Source organism: Brachyhypopomus gauderio, chromosome 4 (genome assembly GCF_052324685.1).
Source record: "Brachyhypopomus gauderio isolate BG-103 chromosome 4, BGAUD_0.2, whole genome shotgun sequence".
Taxonomy (NCBI): domain Eukaryota; kingdom Metazoa; phylum Chordata; class Actinopteri; order Gymnotiformes; family Hypopomidae; genus Brachyhypopomus; species Brachyhypopomus gauderio.
Window position 1 is genome coordinate 27,703,691 of NC_135214.1, and position 13,520 is coordinate 27,717,210.

General features: G+C 40.3%; 1 protein-coding gene across 1 annotated transcript; it reads left to right on the plus strand.

Moving 5' to 3' along the window:
* The first annotated feature begins 1,349 nt into the window (after window positions 1-1,349).
* On the plus strand, window positions 1,350-7,404 carry sncaip (synuclein, alpha interacting protein). Its single transcript, XM_077003503.1, has 10 exons — window positions 1,350-1,534; window positions 2,865-2,948; window positions 3,676-3,739; window positions 3,868-4,682; window positions 4,775-4,954; window positions 5,137-5,250; window positions 5,337-5,462; window positions 5,829-5,998; window positions 6,108-6,194; window positions 6,336-7,404. The coding sequence occupies exons 2-10, from the start codon at window positions 2,892-2,894 to the stop codon at window positions 7,315-7,317; spliced, it is 2,595 nt and encodes an 864-aa protein (XP_076859618.1). The 5' UTR covers window positions 1,350-1,534; window positions 2,865-2,891; the 3' UTR covers window positions 7,318-7,404.
* The last annotated feature ends 6,116 nt before the right edge of the window (window positions 7,405-13,520 follow it).

The window sequence follows — 13,520 nt, forward strand, 5'->3', positions numbered from 1 at the left end:
TCTGGTTCGACAGTGTTAACCTTACTGGCAACAAATGAAGCTGCTTCTCTGATTGACTTATTGTAATCTTTCAGACTGAATATGGCCAATCTTAGTGCTTACAGCACGTCTTCAAACCTCATAATGAGTCACAGCAACAGGCATCAGATACATACGCCATTAAGAATAAACTCTGGGTATTCAGTTGTCGTTCTTGTGTATGTGTGGACATTACAACGATTCAACAGGACAAGATCCAGCAAGAACTGGCAATATCCAGATGCATTTTAATTTCACAGTTATTATTTTTGTACTTTTAGTCAAAGAGAGGCATAACTATATATTTAGGGTGCACCTCATTTGAAAAGCCGTAGCTTTAACTAGAATGCAGTTTGCAAAAAATCCACTAGAGTGCAGTACTATAAAACAAAGCCTTAAGGAAGCTTTTTAAAGTTCCACATTAAAAATGTTGTTATAATAGTTGATTCTAGTCATTGATTCTAGTATACAGTACATTCAATTTAAACACAATTTGCCAGCAATGTTTAATGTTTATGATGATGAATGTTTAAGCCTGTTTAGCATTCTGGTAGCAATAACAGCAAAACTAGGACTGTACAGTTTCTATATAGGCTACATGTTCCAGTGTATAAATCCAGGTTCAACAGTGGTACTGAATATGGAATGAAATAATTCTTAAATCTATCCCTCCTGTAGCTTGGTAAACATTAATTGTAATTACATTATAAAGCTAAGTGGTTTTAAAGCGGTAGCACCAAGAATTTTGAGGTCACACATTCCAGTCAATAACTGGAAGTCTACACCCCCATCACCTGTACCTTTATTAATGCACAGCTGGGTGCGGGATCAACCAGAATAAGAAACTGCACATTTTTACGAGAAATGTACTTTACTTTTTATCTGCACATTTCCTGGTACAAGTATACTTAAATTATTGTAACTTTTAAAATACCCTTTTCCCTAAAACAGCTGCCCCCAGGACAGAGGAACCTGTCTAGAAACTCAGCAGAACAACATTATTTCTGGTGTTTTTCTGAAATATGCTGTTTGTTTATTGAACGTGCAGCATTAACTACAGTACCAAAAAAACGTCCCTCAGGATCAGGATGAGTAGATGTTCACAGAAAAATATGTGTAAAGCTATATTCTCTACCTATTTAATCAGCCTTCAAGAACATCTAGTAAAGTATTACTCTAAAACATTGTTGAGATCTGAAAAAAATCAGGTTCTCGATAAACCAGGTTCTCGTCAATTTAGAAAATCTTTTCTGGTTATTTAAAAACCTATACAGGATTTTGGTCGATTCCTTAACGGGTTTGGTGATGCGTGAAGATGTGCATGTCTGGTCCGGATGGTTCTCCTCCTGTACTCTGTAGCCGCAGCTGAACTTGGGCATCTGGCCCAGTAACGCAGAACCGGGATGTATATCCGGTTTCCTTGGAATAACCAGGAATAACGGCGCCGCTCTCCATGTCAGATTCTTGTGAAGTGGATCAAGAAAGGTACCGCTGGAAGACACGGCACTTATAGAAGGTATCGTTGGTACTGTATCATTATTATCACCATCATTTGTATTATTATCACGAACAGATGTTACCGAGAGCGCTGGTGGAGAGTGTAACGTTTTAACACTGCTCGGTAACGGTTCGACTGGACCTGCCCTGTGCTAAGCGAGCTAGCGGACTAGCCCACCATCCACACAAACAATGGGGGAAGCTCCGCACCAGCTTACCGAGTGTGTGCCAAATGGTGCCGGGCAGGTTACGGGCTGCTCTTAAACCCGTTTCATTCTGTGAACCGAGACATGTAGAGTATAAACGTTCGCGTTTATCAACTTCGGTGAGGTTTTAGACTAAATTAGACACATACGCCGAGCTAGTTAGCTAGCTATGTGGCTATATGCGTTGCTGGTAATACCAGGTTGTATCCCCAGCCACCTAATTATCCAGCCAGCCCGTTTTAACAACCAGGAACAGAAATGAGGATATAATTCTGCATTCAGACAGCATCTGTCTCATGAGCAGAGTCTTGAAAATGGCTTAGAGTTGGTAATGCATAAAACCACTTTCAGTTGAACAGCAACGACCTACCTAGATATAGATGACACACACACCTGAATTAGACATGCAACACTGTTAATTACAGCCTATTGTAGGCAGTCTAGAAAATTACATTTTGATGACTGAGGTAAATCCTATAAAGGTTTGACACCGACACAAACAAAGTATAGACTGGTTAAGTTTCTCAAAACAAACAAAACCCAATATAATCACGAGTGAAACACAATTCTTCTTTATAACCCCAATAGCACTGTAGCCTCAGCTGAACTCTAATGTAGTTTGTTAAGGGGTTCATCATAAACTCTATCTGTGCCTCTGTGTATCTAACTGTTTTCCTGCTTCTTTTGGGTGTTTTACCCATTTGTAAGGTTGCATTGGGAGGGAAAGTAAGTGTTTGATTCCTGTAGTTAGATATTATTTTGCAGATTAGATGATTTTGTTGGATTAACTACCAGACACATTTTGAGCATTTTTCTCGAAAGCAGCAGCCAGGTGCATTACACATTCCTGGGTTTGTAGGGTGGTTCTGCTGAACTGGGACACCAGATGGGTTAGACTAAATCCAATTATTGGATCATCATCCTCCCCCATTTTCCCAAATATTTCACTTCCTCTAATCTCCACTAGTCACTGATGTGCATTGCACCTACAGGCTATTTTATCCAGCTGTGCTTATCAACACTTTATTTACGAACTCTTCAGCTAAGAAGAAACTATAATTATAATTAATAATTCAGTGCATTAGTTAGTTTAGATCACTGGTTAGTTGAAAATAATTATCCACACATTGCCTTTCTCACTAGGGTTGGTGGACAGAATGCTCACAGAAGATGGATGCTCCTGAGTATCTGGATTTAGATGAGATTGATTTCACTGATGACTTGGCTGTAAGTACATAAATTGTATTACCAAGTGAATATTTTTGCACACTAGTAATTCACTTGTTTCATAACAGCAAATGAAAAATGATGGACCTAATTTTAGGTAGGTCCAAAAGCCTTATGTGGAAGTAGAATTTTAACATGTGAAACAAAATGATCTGTGTGTAAACATTTAACTAAAGCAGCTGAAGTAAACATGTGGGAATGATCTGCTGTTCTTGGAAGCCCCTTTATCACTGTTTCGTAAAGTACACTTTCTTTAAAATATGTGATTTTTGAATGCATATTAAAAGGCTAAGATAATAATGGGCTAATTAAAATGTTTGGCCATGGCCACTGCACTCTTATACAGATTTACCATAGACCTACAATAAATGCAATTTACAGAAATATACAGTATATTTCTGTTTATTGATCTGTTTATTGATTTAGCTAATTACGCAGGTAATTAACTGAAGTGTTAATTTATTTGTATTGCACAGAGTCTAGTGTAGTATATAGCTTTATTAAAACTCCCCTCACTCCACTCTCTTGGCTGCCTTTAAATACTGCATGCCATTTTTCTATGTTGCCTCCAGAAAAAGAACACAAAGTTACTAATTGTGGAATAAGCTAGTGTTCATTACAGCACAACAGATTTGTGCATACATTTCAGAATATGACTCAGTTTAATAATGAGGCTACAAAAGACTACAAAACTAGATGTTTAAAATTCCTTTGGTCTCTATCATAGTACACATCAAAGAGCATCCCAGAACTTTGCCGCAGAAATGATGGACAGGCTGAAGAGAGGCAAGGTATGTGCGTTGTTGTCCCACGCAAGAATGTTACTTTATAAATGTTGTATTTTGCATGTGTGCGTAATTGAACTCGCACCTGTAGAAGTGTTTCTTTCAGTGTGACTGAATTCACTCTACTGTTTCAGCTCCAGGAATCAACTGGGGTCGAAGTGCTTCACTGCACAGTGGAAGTGGGACCAAGCCCACAGGAATCGCAGATGTGTACAGCAAATTCAGACCTGTTAAAAGGGTCTCGCCGCTTAAACATCAGCCCGAGGTTTTGGACACTGACAATGACAATAAGAGTCCCGGGCACAGTGCAGAGGGCACCAAGGAAGAAGCGTCCCCTAAAGGGCCCCAGACAAGTATGACTCCAGGCGACATTCAGGGGCACAAGTGCAAAAGTATTGCTAATGGAGCACTTTTTGGGGAACTAGAACACTATGATTTGGACATGGATGAGATACTGGATGTGCCTTACATAAAATCCAGCCAGCAAATGGCAACCCTCCCCAGAGCGGCCTCTGAGAAGTGTGCTTCAGGGAGCAGTGCTGGTGATAGGTGTCTCGGTGTCAAGGCGTCATCCCTTAGCCATGCTGAGTCTGTAGGTGGCGGGACACAGTTTTGCGTGCTCTCGCCCGTCAACTGGCCAGACATGAGAAAGTCCAAGTCTATGGATCTCAGAGCACAGACGGTTGGCTATGACCACTCCCCAAGCTCACTGCACTCCTCTATATCCGAGGCAGACAAACTGTTATCAAGCAGATCTTTTCCAGACACGCCGACCCACAAGGCTGGGACAGATACTCCGGGTAGCCAGTCTCTGTTCCCTATAGGAGGCGCAGTGGGAAGACTTGACAAGTCTTGGAGCAGTTCGAGAGCTTTTGGGGAATGCGATGAGGAAACGAAGAAGTCTCAGAATATTATCAACATTGTCCGGGAGGGGCAAATCTCACTGTTGGTAAGAAGCCCCTAAAAATGTTCCGTTCTGCATCCTGTCTTGGTGATAAGAAATAATATATGCAATATTAAATCATTTTTGTTCTTCCTCAGCCTCACTTTGCAACTGAGAGCCTGGAGCTTATTCGAGACGAGGACGGGAACAATCTTCTTCATATATCTGCTGCCCAAGGGCACACCGAATGCCTGCAACACCTCACCTCCCTCATGGGGGAGGACTGTCTCAATGAGCGCAACAAGCAACAGTTGACTCCTGCTGGTTTGGGGGTCAGGGTGAGCTGGACATTCTCAGCCAGAAAACCAGACCAGGCTTTAACATGGGTCATAGCCTTGCCTCAGTGTAATGGGCTTAAACCTGTTCATTTAATAAACCATCTTGGACCGAATTTAGTCGGACATTTTTGGCTCGACTTTTTCTTCCGTTAAGATTTAGAGCTTTCTTTGTGTGTTTATAGAACGGACACTTGGAGTGCGTGCGCTGGATGGTGAGCGAGACGGAGGCCATCGCTGAACTAAGCTGCACTCGAGAGCATCCCAGTCTAATCCATTACGCAGCACGATACGGCCAGGTGACCATCACATAAGGCACGACAACAACTAATTCTGTTTACTACATTGGGGATATATATGAATTTAAAGGTTTCCTTATCTTCAGGAAAGGATTTTGTTGTGGCTGCTACAATTTATGCAAGAACAAGCCATCTCACTGGATGAAGTGGATCAGAATGGAAACAGCGCCGTACATGTTGCTGCCCAGTATGGTCATCTGGGCTGCCTTCAGGTGACAGAAATTTCAATTTACCCTTTTAAGAAGCATTGCTGATTTAACAAAAGCTTTAAATAGTGTGTTAGGGGAAAGTAGATTTTTTTTTCTGGGGTACAATGAAAGAAATTGGAAACAGGATACTGGTCTCCCTCCTGTTTCCTGTTAGTGTAGGCTGGCCAATCATTTCCTCTTCTTTGCACTAGTCAGCAAGCAGGGAAAGTATGTTGATGTAAGGAACAATATTACTTTGAGCAGTGGACTTTTGAAAATTTATCGTTTGTTTTTTTTGGTCATGCTTGTTTTAATTCATTTAAAAAATTCATTTTAAATATAATTTTTTTATTTAATCATTTTACTCTCTTTTTAATTTGCTTGTCTAAGACACTGGTGGAGTACGGCTCAAATGTCACAGTGCCAAACCAGCAGGGGGAGCGGCCCTCCCAGAGTGCCGAGCGGCAGGGTCACACCACCTGTTCCCGTTACCTGGTGGTCGTGGAGACCTGCATGTCGCTGGCTTCACAGGTGGTCAAGCTTACCAAACAACTCCATGAGTAAGCAGACTTCAAATACAATTTAATTGTGTTTTCTAGTTTTGCAAAACACATGTATATATATATATTTTTCTGAGCCCTAATAAGAAAAAAAAAAACATTTCTGTAGACAAACTACAGCAAGATTAGCACTCCAGAATCAACTTCAGCTGCTGTTGCAGTGCCAAGATCCTAATGGAAGACCACGGTCACCTAGGTCTGCCCTTCCATGACGTTTTACTCACTGGTCATAATGCAATTTATTGCTAATGCACTTTCCTTAGATTTATGTGGAACATTTTCATTACATGTCATATAATAATCAGATTATAATCTCAATAATGTCTCTTTTTATTAGTTCACTTATGCCCTCGGTGGAGGCTTGGCCAGAAATGACCCTGACTGCAGAGGTTGCCCCTGGTGATGGGCAGTGGATTCTGAGGCAAAGGAATGTGGACTCGGACGCGGTTTTGCGCAAACGTCTGGGAAAGGACATGGCAGAGAGAATGGGCTCCAAGGAGAAACTAACGCTGGAGTTCCAGGAGGGTGCAGTAGAGGGCGCCAGTGGGCCAGACTCGGGGGCGGGGCCTGGGGCGGGGCCTCTGAGGAGGCTGGGTGTGGTGGAGAAGCGGGAGCTGAAACTGGCTCGCCTCAAGCAGATCATGCAGCGTTCCCTCAGCGAATCGGACACGGACGCCTACCCGCCGGATGAGTCCAAGCAGGCCTCGGCTGCCCCCAGGCCCGAGAGGCCGACCCAGCTTCCCATCGGAGACAGCGAGGAGCCGGCGTCTGGGCTCCACCCACACATGAAGAAGCATACCTCAGCTGCAGAGCGCAAGTTCTCGTTTGCACTCCGGACATCCAAATCCATGGATGGGTACAATCCGTCTCCGACGTCCGACGGCAGCGACGTCGATCACGAAACAAAAGCCGACTTGGCGGGGGACCTCACGGAATTTAACAGCGGGCAAAAAGTCACGAGTCCAAAGAGCGCTCTCAAATCTCCATCCTCTCGTAGGAAACCTTCACAGAGCCTGAAACTCAGGGTGACGTTTGATGAAGCACCTGTTGTCCACAAGGACGGGCAAGCAGGAGAGGTCAAAGGAGCTTCGAGTAAAGAAAAGACTTCAGAATCAGGGAGGAGACCCTTCGGCACGTTCCGCTCCATCATGGAGACGCTGAGTGGGAATCAGAATAGCAACAACAATAACGCTCAGTCCACATCTCCAGGCAAGCACGCTGCTTCTAGCTCAGCTCAGGGTCTGGCTGGGAAAAAACCAGATGCTAAGGCCAGTCCAGGTGGTCTGTCCAAATGCAAAAACAAGACCAGCGCTGTTTAAGTGCCTTGCTCCTAGGGTGCTGAGAGAGCTGTTTTTTCCCTTAAAGTGTTTAGCAAAAAAAAACCCCCAGTTTTTAAAGTTATTGAGGTGCAAGCATTTAACTGTATGTTCTTGACATAAATGATTGACCAATATCAGAACATATATTTGGAAATCAGGCACTTTGCAAACTCAAAGCATTTTAGCATCCTAGTTTTCTTGGAGCCACTGTATATAGCACAACTCATCTTCACGGTCAGATTTTCAGTATGTTTGTGGTGTCAGTGGAACTGTTAAAATACTTAAGTAACGACACTGTGATTTTATACAATCATGATTTCATTATATAGTTAGATGTGACTCAGAAGCAAGATCAGCCTTTGCTCAAAATTGTGTTTTACAAACCTGAATGCAATACAAACCATAAATAAACCATAATAGTATAGTGACTTTTCTGTAGGTCTGTGGTAAATGGCGAGTTCATGACCACTACGTCTCAACAGTACTGCATCACATTGCTGAACTCTTTCAGAAGAAAAGCATGTTTTACGGTTTATCCTAAAACATGCCATCTACCATAGAAACCATTTTATAGATGGCTGGAACTGGGTACCAGTTTTCCTAATTCTGCCTCATAAAACAGTATTTTCCACTTTTTATAAATAAATGTATCTGTAATCTGTAGTTTTTTTTTTCTCATTTTAAAATACATTTGAATAATAATTTAATTGTATGGAGAAAACATGACAACCATTGTAATAACTAAAAATAAGAAATAAATGCATTTACCTGTTGATTCTGTCTGCAAAATAAAAAAAATTGTCAAAACTCATTTCAAAATTATAAATTTTTGCTTTTCAGCTTACATTTACTTTTTAACTTAGATGTGTAATATATGCATGGCGAGCATAATTACATACTACTTATTGTATAATTGGCTTAACCTTTACAAAAGGTCAATGTATATTGAAAAAATTGCTGTTTATTTTAGGATATACTATAAACATGTCAGAATCGCCTTGTTTCCATTCACAAACCATACACAATAAAACACCAGTCTTATGTCCACGTGCCCCCCGCCCCCCAACCCCCCAGCAAAAAGAGCATTTCATTTTTTACAAAAACCAATACCTGGGGAAGCTGGGTTTTTGTAAGTGAAGTTAAGCTGATGAATTAGCCCTCGTTTATTGGACAACAGTTTGAGGCAATGTCCAAGGGAGCCATTTCACACCTTTGCAGAAGCAGGCGGTTTAATTGGTGATGGTACGGGGCTGTGAGGGGAACGTTTAAGCGTGGCGCCGACGGCCCGTTGTACGGCATGAAAATGGAGGAGACAAGCTCTTGATTTGACAGGAGGAGTCATATATAGATTTTTGTGTCCATTGTTTTGGCTTATTTGTGTGCGCTTTACTCAGTCAATCACATATAATTGACACCGCTGGGCTCTGTTGTTTCTGGGATGACAGCAGTTAATGCCAGCGGAAGAAAAAAAAAAAAGCCGGGAGGAAAGTTCTCCCAGTGAAGGATGGGAAAAGGTTTCTGCCAGACCTGTGACAATTTTTCACACTTCAACAGCATTAATTGATGTAATGGCAGCGATGATAGATACTGATATATGCAACCTTTCCAAAAAACTAATTATACCACACCCCCCCCCCCCCCCCCCCGACTGCCTGCTAGATTGAATAAGGTTGCAAATAAAATGGTACCAACATTTTCAATGATTCATTCTGTATGTACTGTGTAATATAACAAGTAAATGTGTTTTATTAAATGTTACAGTGATAGCAGGAAGCAAGGGCACAGAAGAAATACAATGTCTTATCCATTCTACAATCAGTTCTATATGTAGCACATAAAATTCAGTGCTGGATTGTTAGACTGAATGTTAATATATATGTGTTGTTAACACTACATGTAACAATGTAACGCCATGATGACATCTTGGAATGAATGACCAGAAAGGCCAGAAGAGGGAAGCATTGTTGTGTAGAAATGACTGCTATTAAACAGTTTGACAGAAAATTAACTTATTATCTTAGTAATAAGTAAATTTTATGACTGGATCCATTAAAAATATATATAGGTCTTACTCTGTGAAATAAGAATGGAAATTTTTTTTTTTTTGGTTTTATTTTGATACACTCACATCAAGGCTGGAATGTCAGAATCTCCAAACATTTCACAATTGTGTATTGGATGCCATACACAGGATAAATACATATACATGTGGTCAGTGGCTGTGAATTGAAGGAACCAATGCACAGAGGACCACTTAAATATTTGTCCTTTCATAACAAAAATCCACTGGATGGCTTGCTTATAGGAAAGTGAAAAAATATTCCATGTTCCAAACTCTGCAATCCTGAGGGTGCAAATTCTGTCAGTAAGGTATTGTAGAGAAACACAGTATCTCAATTCTGTAGCCTTGTGTCAGTCAATCCACAGAGTGCACATGTTGTGTGGTGTTCCTGTCCGTGAAAAGATGCCCTCCGACCTGCTGTCAAACTGCTTGCCCTGAGAAATAGTTCAAGACAGTTGACAGCTATCATTCCAGCTATACAACTGAAAATCCTAAATTCAGCTTCAGTTCCCTGTATATCAGCTCTTATCCATTATATATACAAAGCCTTTTTGGAAAAAAAAATGTAATGTAGCTCCTCCTGACTGACTAAGTGACCTCACCACTGTGCTGTTGAAATGTTTATAGTACATGTTCAGAGTGTATGTTTTGATGAAACTTTTATTATTCATATACTTCTTTTATTATAAATGGTTAATGTTATGACTTTTCAGAGTAGCAGTTGTAGTAACAGTATTGGTATTTCTTTTATTTAGTTATAAAATGTTTCTGAATTATCGTTACCCAAAACTAATACCAAGTACTAGATATTACTGTAAACTGGGAATAGTCAGGTAGTGTTTGTGTATTGGAGAATTCTGATTTCCTGCCAAATAAGCTAAAATCACAACCTCCAATAATTTCCTTTAAGGATTGCATTAACATAAAGTCACACGCAAAAACAAAACAATGTTGATGTTCGAGTCTATTTTGAATTGTGTCATTAATACAATTTTAATCAATTAACCTTTCAATAGAAGTCTACTCTGTGCCTTCAAATTTTATAAAACTGTAAATCATTGCTGTACATATAAGTAATTTAGGTTTTAGCTTTCTGGTTAGTTAATCAAAATCAGGCAGTGTGAATAACTACATGCTTCCTTTACGTCAAACAACACAATATGCACTCAGTTGCTCTAGTCACTATCTGACACAGGCAAATTAGGGTGTGGAGCAGTATTAGAGTGATCCTACACTATTTCTGATGATGGGCCTTGGTTACCTTCTCTATAAATCTCTGTCACACTGGAACTGTAGAAATGCTTTGAGAGAAAACAGTAACTTTCTTCCAAACCAAATATCTGATTATTGAAAAAGACTGAAGAATGCAAGTTGAACTTCCTGTGATTAGCTTTTTTGAAAAAAGCACTAAAGTGAACAATTACTTTTACTCCTCTGAAACTATTATGGTATGGAATGAAATGATAGCAGCCAACCACAATTTTTTGGCTAAATTCCTAAATTTATATTTTTATTCAAAAGAACACTGTATGCCTACTTTTTAAATTATCAAAGCATAATTTTACTTGTGACAAATAATAACACAACTCTGACTGTAACTTATAAAACTATTTGACAGAATTCGTGTAAACACAGTATATATTCACTTGTGTGGAGGGTGCCCATGAATCCTGAATCCAGAATCTGCACTGCTGCTAAGTGCCTCTGTACAGTCCTCAGTGAACACTTTCCACTTAACTCTGGCACATGACCTTGTACATGCGAACAGCTGCAACTTCCAATGTACTTCTCCATTATTTCTTCCTGGAATATCAATTGTCTTCCTTGACACCACATAACACAGCTGTGGTTTAAACCTTAATTTCAGTGACAGGACTCAATTTTTGTACTGTCACTCGACTTTACCACAAGCACACCCTGCAAGGACAAATACGAGTGTCCACTTAGATCCTTGTCTTGAAAAGGGAAAGAAATCTTCACACACATCTCGACAATGAGCTTGTAAACATGAATATTTTCTATATACTTTCCCTTCCAAACAAACATACAATAAAATACTCCATGTTAGCTCATGCCTTTCCTTCTTTGATGTCCCTCCCTTTGTCTGTTTAGGCATTGCTGTCACTGGCACTGTGTCATTTATTCATTGGAATGCAATGGCTCCTTTAACCTATTCCATTGATCTCTTGAGTATCTCCCATTAAGGCAGGGAGCTCCGACCAAGGGGAGGGAGATAAGGAGTCTGCCAGAGAAGGCCCCCTGCCACGGCCTCTGGAGATTGGCAGGAACAGAAGCACATCATTTAGGCCTGTGTTCCTCCATCCACCTTATTTGCTGTAAATAGCAGTTCATTACAGCAAGCCAGACATGTAGTGCGTTGTCATGGCTCAGTGGCACGGCTGAGCTCGTTTGCAATTCCATTCTCACGGGACGACAGCCAGACAGGAGAGAGAGAGAGAGAGAGAGAGAGAGAGAAAGAGAGAGAGAGAGAGAGAGAGAGAGAGAGAGAGAGAGAGAGAGAGAGAGAGAGAGAAGGTCCCTTAGGACCTAGCCATGAGTTCTCAAGCAGCTGGTTCTCAAGACGATGGTCAAGTTTGGCGACTGCAAACATTTGCTCTTTCATCCACTGCAAGTGATTTTAATGCTGACCTCAGGTTTAAAACAGGACAGACATAACCTATTTTATATGGGTCAGTCATATTTATATATCAGTCCACTCAGACCATAAAGACAGAAATATAAACATACACAGCTCCGCTTCAATCCAAAAGGCAAAAAATATGGTTGAGCTATTTACGGTCTTCAGTTTGACATGTCTGAAAACATGACCTGTTGTGGGGAGACTCACGGTGGTGTCCTTTGACAACACGCCTGCTGTAATGTGTGTGGACTCCAGGAACTGTCTAACCCTGGGAGTTTTCCTCCTGCAGGCCGAGGCCAGACGAGGACGCTCTACATTCCTAGCGCCGCCCCATAAAAGACCCAGTTTATTTTTACATTACCAAATAAAGCACAGATCTGTTTGATAATATTAAACTTTAATGGGTTTTAGGTCCAGCACTGAATATGGTGTCTGTCTTTCATAAAGCATTGGCATTTGCTACTTAACATCTCTGCAGGTAATAACGCTTGAAATAATGGCTACATAGCTACACATTCAAGGAAAAACATACAATTTACTGGAGGCAAGACTTGAACGACTGAGCCAGTGAACATAAGGCAATTTTGTTTTAAATGGCATATGATGTAATTCCAATAATTCCATATGATATACATAGTCAGTAGTTAGTATTTTTGGAAAAACATAATGTTATATCATGGAGCACTAATCTACAGATTCAGTTGAGTCTTCTGTATGCTGTATTTTTAGGTGATCAATACTCTCATATTTAGTTAAATATTTCTATTTACACCAACAATGTTACTTAATTATTAATACTCTATATTTTTCTAAAATGTAGACTTGAACATCAAACTTTACTCAAAGCCCAAATAAATTAGCCTTGCAGTAAAAGACTTCTACCATCACCACACAGCTGGACAACACAATGACTACCTTCCCAAAACAAACAAACAATGCAATGGTGGGCGAGATATTAAGAGGTGTGCAAAACAGAGTTGTCCTATATTTTAGCGGGACCATTGTTGTTGTTTTAAACACTTTGTCAGGTGCAGTGCTCAGAACTGCAATAGCAGCCTCACACACACATGGGGGTAGTTCCAATGCTTGAGAGACACTGTAGGACACTCTGTAGGGCAGGTGCCAAGACACCACTGCCATCTACTATACTGTGTACAAGATTACAGAAAGAAAATGCATTTACATTTAAAAAAATAATGACTACAGGCTGTATAATATTTAATATATACGTCACCTCAACATCAAAATACAACAAAACACAAATTGTGTCTCACTAACATTGAGAAAGTGAAACCATTCCAATAAAAAAATATTAATGTTCAACTGAAAAGGTGCTGTATATTTGGAATGCACAAATGGCCATAAACATGGTTTTCTTTAATGCTATGTTAATTTTAGCTGTTTGAATCGATGTCTCGCACTCGTACAGGTATTATTCTGCCTCACCACATACTAATTTGTTGTTCAAATAACCTCTCCAGCATTTTCTTTGCTGCAGAC

Bases quoted from the DNA above. Each gene is read 5' to 3' on its own strand.
- sncaip (XM_077003503.1), top strand. From the start codon at position 2,892: ATGGATGCTCCTGAGTATCTGGATTTAGATGAGATTGATTTCACTGAT. The intron at 4,683-4,774 runs GTAAGAAGCCCC...GTTCTTCCTCAG, and splicing joins AGGGGCAAATCTCACTGTTG to CCTCACTTTGCAACTGAGAG. The intron at 6,195-6,335 runs GTCTGCCCTTCC...TCTTTTTATTAG, and splicing joins GGAAGACCACGGTCACCTAG to TTCACTTATGCCCTCGGTGG.